Below are 13,148 nucleotides of genomic sequence, written 5' to 3' on the forward strand. Positions count from 1 at the left end.
ATTTTTCTAACATACAAGTTAAAAAAGAAAATATTAAAACAGGGCCAGTTTGACTCAAAAAATAAATAAACTTAAAATTTTACTTTAATTCCAGAAATAAAGGTACATTTTCTCTAAAGATGCAAATTAGCATCTTAAGTACCGGGGTGCCTCCCGTCCTAAGAGCAAGGGCCCACCCCCTAAAAATCATAAATACCCCCCAAATAGAAAGCCCCCCCCCCCAAAAAAGAAAATACCCCTAAACACCCCCTCCCTAGGTGGGCAACCCAGTTAATAAATTAATAAACTTATGCTAAAATAATCAACTGAAAATATTACTTTAATTCCAGAAAACAAAGATTCACTATCTTAAAAGATGCAAATTAACATTTTAAATTCAGTATTAAGAGAGTCATTCTCAACGCGTTCACTTTTTAAAAACAAATTAATAAACTTACGCTGAAATAATCAACTTAAAATTTCCCTTTAATTCCAGAAAATAACGATTCACATTATTAAAAAATGCAAATTATTTTCAATTAATTATTAAAAGTCGTTTTCAACATGTTAACAATTTTTTTTTAAACATAAATAAAATTATACTTAAATAATCAACTGAAAATTTCACTTTAATTTCAGAAAATAAATATTCACATTTGTAAACGATGCAAATTAACATTTTAAACAAACTATTAAGAGTCGTGTTAAACACGTTCACGCTTTTAAAAATAAATTAATAAACCAATTCTTAAATAATCAACTTGAAATTTTACTAAATCTCAAAAAATTTCCAAATTTCACTTCAGCGTGTTAAAGCAGAGAGTGAGGGAGAAATTATTGGTAACATACCGTCAGCAGATTCGCGAAGGAGAGGGGGGGGGGGGGGGGACGCCAGAAGCTAGGTTTGAAGATGAATGGTTGTCTTTGAAGCAGCAATTAAAAGAGAAAGCATCATCGAAAAGTTTATGAAACAGTAAAAGCTTTAAATGGAAATTTTGCAAAAGTAAATTCAAAATTAAACCCTCATTCCGTACCGGATAACTGCCCGGATATCCGGTTCCGGATAGTTAAAAAATCAGCCGGATATCCGGTGCCTCCCTAGTAATTGTGGAACATAAATGAAGCGTCAGAAAAAAAAATCCCCCGACATAGCTCTAAAAATTTCCCCGATTTTACAGTAACTGCGAGTATTACATTATTTTAAAGATAGTAAAAAAACACTTAACAGTATATTTTAGTTTGAAAAAAGGAGGAAAAACAGAATTTTCTATAAGAAAACACTAAGACTAAGCCTTTTTAAAAATTAAATTTAGCTTGTTTGAACTCCTGACATTTGAAAATTCATTTGTTATAATCACAGAATGTCGATTAAACATTTCCGAATTCAGAGTTCCATGAAAATATACAAAATTTATTTACAAGCCTTTTATAAAGCTAATCATAATTAAAAATTGAAAAAAAAAAAAAAAAAAGTAAAAAATGAAACTTCAAATACAAAGTCAAAAATAGTGAATAAATTATAAGATAATTAAATAAATGAACCTGATTTTGAAACTTTTTATTATTCCTCGTCAGGTTCAGTTGGTTTGTAGCAGTTCTTAAAAATAATTTTAGAATGCTTAGCAAGTTTCATGTGGAATGAAAAGATATTTCAGGGAGTAAAACTTCTGAGGTTTGGTGATTGAAAATTATAAATTTCCCCAATATTTAGAGAAATTTTCAAAATACGGCGATATTTCCGTTTTTTTTTCTTTCCAGAAATCAAAATTTTCCCGATTTCCAGGTTGTGTAACTAACTTGATTAAGCGACTAAAAACTAAATGAAGAAGCAGAATTAAATGACATAACAAAATCAATGAAAGTTCTATTTTATTATTTCTTATACATTTATTTGCTAACACTCATTTTCCCTCCTCCTGAAGATTGGGATTCTCTCTGTGATGCAGAACGTCTACGACGAACTTCTTCTGCACGTTTTTCTTTTGCTTCTTTAGCTCTTTGTGCCAGCAACCTAGCGTACTCAGCAGCCTCATCTTTTCGTTTTTGTGCCCTCTTGCGTTTCAATGCAAGGCGATGACGCTTTCTTTGAAGCATCACTGGGGTAACTAAACGTTGAATTTTTGGTGCTTTTGTCTGAGGCCTTTTACCTAAAAATCAGATTAGTAACAGTAAATAATGACGTTTGAAACGCATATTACTAAAAGGAGGAAGAGAATGAAAACAGAAAAAACATAATTAGCCAAAAAGGAAATAGAGAAAAATCAAACCATGCTGCAAAGTGCTGAGCACAAAAATCATATCTGCAGTCAAGTTCAAAATGAGAAATTACGCCCCCATGCGTAATTTCTCATTTTGAATATTATTATACTTGGCATATGTATGTATTGGATTGGAAGCAAGTGCATTGTCCAATTCAACTCAATAGGACTTAAACTCTTGCACCTTTCTTTTTTTTTTTTAATTGAAAAAGCTTTAACGTAACATTTAACTATAACTATCATGCAAACGCAATTTTTTCAGAATCTTTTAAAAACTATTTCCCATTGCCCAATCACTATGAAACATTATATTTAGGCAAGGTGAATGTGATTAGGTAATTAGGTGACAAAAAACCACCAGTTGCCTGTTACTCAATTTGGAAAAAAAAGTGCAGATATGACTTTTGTGCTTAGCGCAGTATGTGACATATGCCAATTTAGCAAAGATAAGTTAATATCACTAAGATATACTTAGGAAAAAAGTAACTTTTTGAAATCACTGTTGCTGAGGCATAGAAGTGATTCAGCAGAAAATATGGAAAATCATAGGAATTTTTCCAAAAAAAAAAATTTTTTAAACAAAAATAAAGCATTTTTACAAGTAGAAACTTCCTGAACACGGAAGAAAACTCAGGATCTCAGTATGTTGAAATCCTGTGTGTTTTTTTTATTAATTTTTATATTAGATTCCCTTTTCAATTTCTACAAGGTAAAAAGAAATTAAAAGAAAGACATACGGGTGTGAGCTAGATCGAGAAGACTTCTAATGTTCCACCAAAAATAGGTGTAGTGGACTCTGTATTTTGAATGCTTATGGGACCGACCAAAAGTGTTCAGATTATGGGGTGTTCATTATATAGGGAGACTGGAAATGAATGCATTTGTATTCTATAGTGTTAATGGACAATGTTCATTACTTTACCAAGTGAGCTATACTTGGCATATGTATGTATTGGATTGGAAGCAAGTGCATTGTCCAATTCAATTCAATAGGACTTAAACTCTTGCACTTTTCTTTTTTTTTTTTTTAATTGAAAAAGCTTTAACGTAACATCCAACTATAACTATTACATTAGTTATCGGTACAATCAGGGCTGGCCGGATTGTACCCAATGTTTTCTTTTTTAAAAAAACCCATTATTTAGCCCACTTTTGGGTTTTTTAAAAATTTTCTGAGAAGTTGTTAAAAAATTAATTTAAACACTTTCACAATTTAAACTTTTTTTTATTTGCTCTTTACTACAGACAATGGACATTTAACGGCATTAAAAAAATACTTCCAAGATTTTAAATAAATATATTTAACTTTTTTCTTTAACTGGTCAATAAATAACTCTTATTATATGGACTAAGTACAGTCACGTCTGATTTTCTCAATATTTGTTGATTGTAGAGGAAACTACTCTAGCTAAAAGACTTTCATGTGAATTATTTTCTGCTGACCAACACGTCACAAATCTCGAATAAACAAGGTATATTTTTCAGAAATTAACAGGTTTTACAAACGGTCGGACAGAAAACAGAATAGGATGTACGGTATTTTCATTATCTTACGAAAAAGTTTAATATTTCTTACCCTGTACACAGAAATAGAAAAACAGGCAACATAAAATTCAAGGAAATGTCTTGATTAAGCTGGAAGTCAGTAAAAAGGGATTTAAACTACTTGAGGTTCAACAGTAGTTTTGCATAACAAAATGAAATACAATCAAGTAAAAAAAAAATTTGAATTTTTACATCTTGAATTCAAATTATATGTAGGCGTGTGTGTTTGTGTGGGGTGTATGTGTGCTGGTATAAGTGTGTGCGTAGTTATGTATATGAATGTGTGCGTGTGTGTGGGGGGGGGAGGGTAAAAAGTGTAATTTTAGTTTGATTTAGGTAATCATACTTTAAAGGTCTTGAATACTACTGGATAGTAGCTGGATTCTTGAAAGACGCAGTTAAATGGCGGAAATGCAAGGCCCATGTTTCTCGCTAGCGCAATGATTAAATGCAATGCATCAATATTCAAAGTTAGTACAACCTCGATATCTCTAACTTCACGGGATGGGAAAAAAATTACAAGATATTGAGTTATCAAGGTTGTAAAAAAATTACACACACGTAAGCTATATGCATTTATATACGTATTATGAGAAAACTTCGAATTACGATCAATAAAGTAGTCTTCAATATTTTACTACATTTGAAATTTAAAATCGTCAAAAGTGCACAGGATGAGATTTTGAAATGAACTGTTTTTTTCAACTTGGTTTTATCTTCAACCAGTAACCCCACATTCAAAAAGTTCTCAGCAGCAATATGGTAGGAGCGGAAAAAGCAGAATGATGAAAATGAGGAACGCATTTTCCGGACAGACGAAAAATGGAGCCCTTTCCCTCAAAGTGGATAACATGTTCGAGAGAAATGCAAAGATTCTAAACTCTGGGGGAAAGCACAGCAACACTCCCTATTATCTTGCAACAATCCCAAATTCACAAAATTTCCAAGAAAAAGGGATGAAAAATGTTAAGCAATTAATTGGCCCTGGAACTGGTATTACTATAAAAATGGCAAAGAAAAACGAGAATTGAAACTTGCTTCTGTGCAAAAATTTCAACATATCAAGGTTTCGAAAAATAAATTTTGAGATAACTCTAGAAAATACCAGGGCTAGAAAATTTTTTACAGCATTAATCAGACGAGTTATTTTTATATATATCATAAAAAAATCGTTTGAATCATAATAAGTTGTCATTAAAGTTAACAAAATTCAAATTATATAATGGGAAGGATCGTTTTCACGCAAACCATCTTAGCAGTAGGGCTTGAAACAAATTTTGAGCTCTAAGTAAGGATACAGTAATTTTTCAATAAAATATGAAATAAAGTTTAAGGAAAAAATATTTAACCAAAAAATTACATGCCCACCGGGCATGTAAGGGCAAAAGATTAATGCCCGATCGGAGCTTTTAACATGCCCCGGGCATGTCGAGCAGTGTAATTTTCGAGCCCTGGAAAATACATAGGGGTTTTTACAGAAAATGCTGGGGATTATTATTTTTTTCCCTTGAGACATCAAGGTTTGACTAATTTTTCTTCTTCAACTAATTAGGACTATCCAAAACTGGTTTAGGACAGGGCAAGTGGTTCTTACCATTCAAACTGTCCAAAAGTATGCTAAAGCTAAAGGGGTGTAATCCAATTCATAATTATTGCAATATTCATAATGCATAAATATAGGTATGAGATTTAAATAATGAGTATTTGATAATATTTTTATCGAAAATATTAATTTAAAAAATATTTGTTAAAAATTGCTAATATATATTACATAAAAACTTTCTAATGCAACAGTTGTAGAGTTATGAAAGGAAATTCGCAATACTACCAAGACAAAAAATTTCAGTTTCATTTATAACTCAGAGGAATGTGCATTATTTAGGTGCTATATTAGGTGGTTTAAAAAAAAATATATATGACGGTTTGTGCATATAAGTTTCACATGGTGTTTTAACGAAAATTATTTTTTAAATCATAGATTAAAGAACAAGAAATTGATGATTAAACACATTTTAACACATGTGCTATTCCTTCTTTAAGTTCAAATTTTTAATATAACCTTTTGTAACAACAAAAAATTGTAATTTATTGCATCTAAGTTAATTATTGTAGTTTAAGTTTCTTTTACACACATGCATAAATGTCAAAAAATTTGGTTTATGAAAAAAAAAAAAAAGAAAAAAACCCAATTTGAAATTTTTAATGAAGAATTTAATTTGTGTAACTAGATTAAAATCAGCTGTAATTAGTTACATATAGTTTCTACTTGAATGTTCACTTTGTTTAAATATATCAATAGTAACAAAAAAAAATTTTTTTTTTTGACACATTTTGTTTCACTTTTGATATTTTCTCACAAAATTTCATTTCTCAAAAAAGTTTTGGATATTTGGACACATGGGTTTGAACAACACTTATTAGAACATTTCTATGCCTGGTTGCTTTAAATGATGGAGAAATGGCTCATTGGTGAGAATTTTTATCAATTATATATGGTAACAGACTTGACAATTTCCTTACAACAACTTATTACAACAGTATTTCTGTATATAATTCTGCAGCAAAGCAAAGCTGAAAATTAGCAGTTGCCACTCGCCACGTGGCAATTAAAGTTGCAAAAGTGGCAATTAAAAAATGTGTCATTGATCGCCACTCTGCTAGCATTCCCAATCAAACCACATTCCCCTCCCCCTGTTCTGAGCTACCCCGATGTATTTCTTTTACTTACCGCAAGGAGGGAGAAATTCAGCTGCAGCTATGTACCATCATTTGCAATTGGAACCCTGCATGTGCCACCTGCCTTGCAATGGCTGCTCAGCGATCATGTGGACGCTTTTTTGCTCCATATAAAATGTCAAATATTATGAATAGGGCATGAAACTAGTTAATTACTTTTGACTTCATCTATATTGTGACTGAGCAAAATGGGCTATTTTATTTGGTTTTAGTGGAATAATTACTTTGTAATACTTTTTTGTTTCATATTATAACCTCATCATTGAACTCATAGCTGTACTTCAAATTTTTATTCTCGATATCATAGAATCATTGTTATCAAGTTTATGAAGTGTGAATGTTTAGCACAAATTCACTTTTCTTAAGATTTGAACTAAACAGAAACATGTCATGCAAGTTTTTAATGTCTTTTACCAGTTATATTTAAAAACTAAAAGCATTTTGCATACATCTTCTAGGAATTGCTCATGAATAGTTGACAGGTTACAGGAAAACTATGTTTAATATATCGCTCATTCACAAAAAAAGTGACAACTCAAAACACATATTTTGCGGTTCATTTAAAAATGTATAACAGTTTAAGATGTTTCTTACAACAGGAAAAACATCAAGGTCCCTATGGTTTGTAAAATGATTTACTAATGTTCGGAAACAAAACTTTTTCCTTGTTTTGCACTAAATTTTTTTTTTTTGTCCCTTCTGTAAAATTTTCATACTTTTTGGTTGTGTTACCCTTCTTGCTTGTGAGTGATATTCTGATGATACTTTTTTCCATTATTAATAAAAATTTTAAACAGTTGCAGTTTTAAAAAGTGGCCAACTAATAAAACTGAGTCTACCGGCAATTGGCTACTAACCAAATGTCCCAGTTTTCAGCTAAGTGCATAACCAATTACTTTTTCATGTACCTTTAATATGTGACTTAACACAATTTGTATTTTGAAAAGAAACTATCAAGTTTAAAAAAATAATTACAAATTCTGAAATGTAAGCATAGGATAAAAATGACCCAGTCACACTTTAAAAATCCCACAAGCTCAGAGAATCAGACATAATTGTACAGACCACACAGATGTGGAGTGTTAGCATAGAAAGGTTTGATGTTTTTTATTTTTTAATTTAAGTTTCAAGCATCACATGCTTTGTTGGAACATTCAGAAAATTGTTTTAAGGTCAATGAAAAAAAAAAAAAAAAAAAAAAAACCACACAAGGTTAACAGGACAGGATGAAAGCAAGAAAATGAATCTTAGGATTTTGTGAAAAACTTCATCTATATGGTTTAACATATGAGCAGTTTAATTTTTTTACCTTCTTTCTGAGCAAGTGGTCTTTTAACTACAAATTGACGAACATCATCATCCTTAGCAAGATTGAAAAGTTTGCGAATTTTGCTTGCACGTTTTGGTCCTAAACGACGAGGAATGGTGGTGTCAGTAAGCCCAGGAATATCTTGTTCACCTAGGAAAGACATAATTGATTACTAAATGCTGCAATTTTATATTTAATTTCAACACTCAAAGTCTTGGAAAAATTTGCCACTTTAGGACCTGTTCGAAAACTTGGTACGGTTGAATTTTAGGCTTTTTTCATTGAAACGACACCAACAGTCTGCTAATGGGGTCAGAAGCATACCATAAGTCTGGGATACAATACAAAGCAAATTGTGGACCAAACTTCAAACAGCAAATTATAGCTAAAAAACTAATTTTTAAGAAAGTTCATGTAAATCCTGAGGAAGCGTTGATATCTTCTGCTGGAAAAAATTTGGGTTCATTTTCAAATGTTATTAAAAGTACAGAAGATGCCGCTTAAAGCGACCACTTTGGGACAAATACAGTTTGATAACAATAAACGATAAGAATTTCGGACATACAAATCAAAATGATGATTTCTTCAATTAAGAAGCATTCATCTTTACAACTACAAATTAAAATTACATTGACTCAGCTCAATGCAGTTTTAAATTCTAAATAAGCAGGATAAAACAGCTGTTTGTTTTTCACAGGCTCTTTTGCTTTTTACAGCATCAACAAACCGTTCACTCGTACATCCCTTTGACTGACATTCGTAAAACAGATTCATCTGCACCATTTTTCCTAGCACGGTTTTGGTGGTTGTTTAAATTTTCATTTTGTTTCCACTCTCGTTAATTTTTTAGTAACATGGCTAAAAAATATTTAGTTGTTCTGCAACTTTTACCAGGGTTCAATTGTTATGGCGTTTTAAAATGTCAATTTCTTTCTTGACAGTTCATCATTCAGGTTGCCAATCTTAACGAAACTATTTGAGGAGCATTTTGAAATTTTGCGGAGCAGCTCGGTATTTTGTATGAAAATCAGTATAAAATATATATAAACCTCTATTAATAAAACAGCTTTAAACACTATGTCATGCTTTGAATAAGCATGGTTCGACACTGTTTACAATATCTGATTTCGTTCTGGGACTTCGTTATTCTGATTACGTTAAGCAAATGAAATTATTAAGTGGATTAAACGTCAGACTTGCCAACCTTATGAAAAGAAAAAACGGGAGATCCAGTCAAAGCTTTAAGGGAGAAAGAGGGAGATTTTAAACGATGCTATAATAAGTAAAAAACACTTATAACAAGTATTTATTTGATTTTTTTTATGAAAGAGAATTCACTCGTATTATCGCTATTATAAGTTTGTAGATATTTCTTTTTTTCAGACATCGCTAAAGATGAATGTTAAACTACAACGCACGCTGTAGATCAAGTAGCAAGATGAAAACACGCGGCGCAGTTGCATGCGTCTGAAAATTGAACGATACCGCGAAAACGGCAACGGCGCATGCATGAGATAGAAGTGGAAGTGCGAACATAGAGTTAAACCAAAACACCATCTCCGGAAGCATTTCGGTTGAAACTCCTAACGCACCCATCGGATGTTTGCCGCTCACCTTGCGTTCAACGAGCCTCACCGGTCGACCGGTAAGTAACCGGTTACTAACCGCAGCGTTCTATGATGAACCGGTTACCGCATCCGTTACCATTCTAAGCAGTTGATTGGAGCAAGTGATCATTAGCTGTCACGTGATTAACTAACCGGTAGCAACGCCATCTATTAGGACTGTGAGTAACTATTTTAAGAAAGAAAATTAAGTTTAATTTAAAAAAAGAAAAAACCCGAAAAGAATTTAAAAAACGGGAGAAATGGATACTCAAACGTACAACCGGGAGAATGGAGTAAAAAACGGGAGTCTCCCGTGAAAAACGGGAGAGTTGGCAGGTCTGAAACGTGATCACATAATGCAGTGCCTTCTGTATTTGATAAAACATTCTTTTTGTTTCATAAAATTATACTTTATATTCTGATTTATGTTTTCTATTAACAAAAATTCATTATAAAAGCTTTAAAATTGTTTAAGAGTCGGAAACTCCTAGCATAGAAATAAAATACCTATAGGGAATTTTTCCTTGTCAAGGAATGGAGTTGATGCCTTCCAATTCGAATATCTTTTTACACAGGGGAAAAAACCGACTTGCTTACCTTTTTTAACAATTACTAAACATAAGACACTCAAGTTGGAGTCAACAATGCATCCTCTAACAGATTTTCGCTTCCTTTCACCAGTTCTTCGAGGTCGATAACATGAATGTCCTTTAGATAGGAGAAGCCTAACTCGACCAGATGTTAGCACACCCTGCTTCATTGGAAAACCTTGCTTGTCATTTCCTCCACTAATACGAACAACATATCCCTAGAAATAATGGCAATATTAGATTTTTACCACAATTTTATAAAACTTTCTTTAAGAAGGTTTAAGCCTGCAAAAACAGACATTGGAACCAAAAAGTAACAGACAAGTATTGAAAACAGAAAAGGTTTATTGAATATGAACTTTGATTTAATCAAATGTAAGGGGCAATGTCAAACTGGCTAAGTTTTAAAAATGAGAAGTTCTTTCAAAGAGTTAATTCTTTATATTTATCTACACATATACGCTTAAAAAGTTTTGTTGATGATTAAGGAAACACTTGGTACATACTGTAACAGTTTAATATTTGTTCATGAGTTTAATTTTTTACAAACTATCTACTTAAACTAATCATTGTACTCAATACATAATAATTGTAAATTATGGTGCAGGAAAAAGCTGGCGATGTACCGTACTTTTAACAGTGTAGACTTATAACATGACACGTCTGTACCTCAGTCAGAAGAACGTGGGTCACATAATTACTTCTTTACATGAAAGAGGAAAACATTTGCCTGGTTCAATGTGAATGCAGCTTCACCCTTCACAATCAAGTGTGAATCAGATATGTAGTAAGGGAAAGCAATTTTTCGCCCAGATTCTTTCAACACTTATGGATCTACTCTTGTGTTAGAGAGTGATTATATTTAGAATCTTTTAAGTTATTTTAGAAATTTATTTAATAAGCTACTACAACATTGACTAATAGTATCATGAGACATGAGAATAAAGAATAGAGAAGTTTTCGATTTTTCAATTTTATTTTTAAATGATAGAGTAACATGTATGAACATCATAGGTGAAAAAATTTTTGCGATACGATAAGTAGTTTTTTTAAAATTAATTTTTAAAGTTCAAGCTCTTGTGACGTCAAATGGCATAGGAAGTGATGTCATGCACTCTTCCGATTGGAGAGAAATGCTAGCGAACCGGTTCCCATGTTATGGGAGAAACCAAAGAATGTGCATTTGTCTTCGAAGACGAAACGTAAAAGGCTTATCTCCTTGCATTTAACTCCTCGCGTTTCTGGAACATTAAACCTCTCATCCTCTCGTAAATATTCTAATATCATCATTGGTATTAATTGAGAAAGATTATTTAGATTGTGCTTTAACGAATCCAACCTCTATAGTTTGTTCAAAAGGATTATTGAATTTCTAAAAAATAAAAATACCAGCGTGCTCAAAATGTCCCTAGCGAAAACAAGGGATCTTCGGCGGAAGGCTGCCCATTCGCGCCCTGTGACGTAGACTCGTGACGTTTCAGAAGAGCGCACTTTTGCGCGTGGATTTTTAAAAATTCATTAAAAATCAACCACGGTGTTTTAAAATTTGGCAATGGTGAATTTTTTAGTTTTGAAGGTCAATTAACAATATCCAATAGCCAAAATATGAACATTTAATAGGTTGCAACTTCCCTATTCAATTTCTATCTTGCATTTTAAATGTGCACTATTCTTTTTGTCTTGCATCGAAGTCAACAATGTATATTACGAAAACTAATTAAGGAATCCATCTCATTATCTGAATCAGTCAGGGGACATCATTGCCATTCACAAGTACAGTTGGCTCTCTGTTTAGCGACTTTCAAGAGACCACAAAAAATAGTTCTTAAGTAGAAAGCGTCCTTAAATAGAATGCTTTTAACACTATAGTGGACCATCTGGGACCGTGAAAAGCTGTTGTTAAACAGTGAGATAGCTGTATTTCACTTGAGAGTTATTAAAATGATTACGCTTTGAGAAATAGGTCAAAACATTCAACTATAACCTACAAAATATAATTTTAACTTTTGTACTTGCCAATGCATTAAACTTAATAAACTAGAAAAGTTTAAAGCACACACATACCAAGCAGTGTACCTACTTTTCCAATACCAGAAAAAGCTGCTTTTTTAATCAATCCCTTTATACTACATAACAGCATTTAAAGTCATTCAGGCACAACAAAACAATCGAGACATTCACATTTACAGTGCAATTGCATAGAAAAAATGCATCTCAATTAACATGGGGAAATAAAAAAGGTTTGCTATAAAACAATTCACTGCTAATGGAAAACTTCTTATGATAATACAAGGACTGGGTATGGCTAAACATTCTAGAAAAAATTGTATTAATATATGTGATGGGGACACAAAATAAAAATAGCATTTAAAATTTAATGTAACATAAATGCAAAAAAAAAAAAAAACACTTACTTTCCATTCATCACCTAAGCCATCAGCTTCGACTTCATGCCCCATACGCTTCTCATAGAACATACGAATTTTTTTTTCATCGTCGATCTCGATGAGTTTTTGGCAGCCAGTAGCAGGGTATGATATGTTCAGCTGTCAAAAATTTTAAGTATTACACACAACTACGAAATAACACGTTACAATTTGTTATTTTTAGCAAATCTATACATAAAAATTTGGTAACAAGATAGAGAATAATGTGACGCGAAGTTTGGGCATACATGCGGCAGATATAGAAATCTGAATTCATCTGCGAACTATGCAATCATATCTACTGAAGCTGTAAGTTAAACAATAGTTAAACAATAATGGAATTGAATTAAAGAATTCTTAATGAAAAAAACCAAAACATTTTCACTTACTTTCATGGTTGATATTTAGATTTTCATTACAATTTACAACACTGAACTATACATACAGAAAGCAACAAAGGCGAAGTTGCCACAAAAAGAAATTAAAACTTTCCAAAACACTAAAAATTGCTAAAATGATCTACAGGTGTCGCTTACAACGACAGGCCAAAAGTGTTCGTTAAAGAAGAAAAAAAAACTTTTTTAAGGAGAATTTTAAAAATATAAGGTAAAATAAATGCACAATGTACACAGCCTAGAAAATATAATCATACGAGCTATAAGATAGCGGTCTAAGTTTTATACCGCTTGGGATTGAGC

The 13,148-nt window shown here is 32.0% G+C and overlaps 1 protein-coding gene across 1 annotated transcript; it reads right to left on the minus strand.

Moving 5' to 3' along the window:
* Window positions 1–1,830: 1,830 nt before the first annotated feature.
* On the minus strand, window positions 1,831–12,957 carry LOC129221534 (40S ribosomal protein S6-like). The gene is made up of 5 exons (XM_054856026.1): window positions 12,840–12,957; window positions 12,439–12,570; window positions 10,032–10,242; window positions 7,828–7,977; window positions 1,831–2,126 (listed from the first exon to the last, which is right to left on the minus strand). Exons 1-5 carry the CDS (start codon window positions 12,843–12,845, stop codon window positions 1,867–1,869), a joined length of 759 nt encoding a protein of 252 aa, XP_054712001.1. The 5' UTR covers window positions 12,846–12,957; the 3' UTR covers window positions 1,831–1,866.
* Between the last annotated feature and the right edge of the window lie 191 nt (window positions 12,958–13,148).

This window comes from Uloborus diversus, chromosome 4 (genome assembly GCF_026930045.1).
Source record: "Uloborus diversus isolate 005 chromosome 4, Udiv.v.3.1, whole genome shotgun sequence".
Lineage (NCBI taxonomy): Eukaryota > Metazoa > Arthropoda > Arachnida > Araneae > Uloboridae > Uloborus > Uloborus diversus.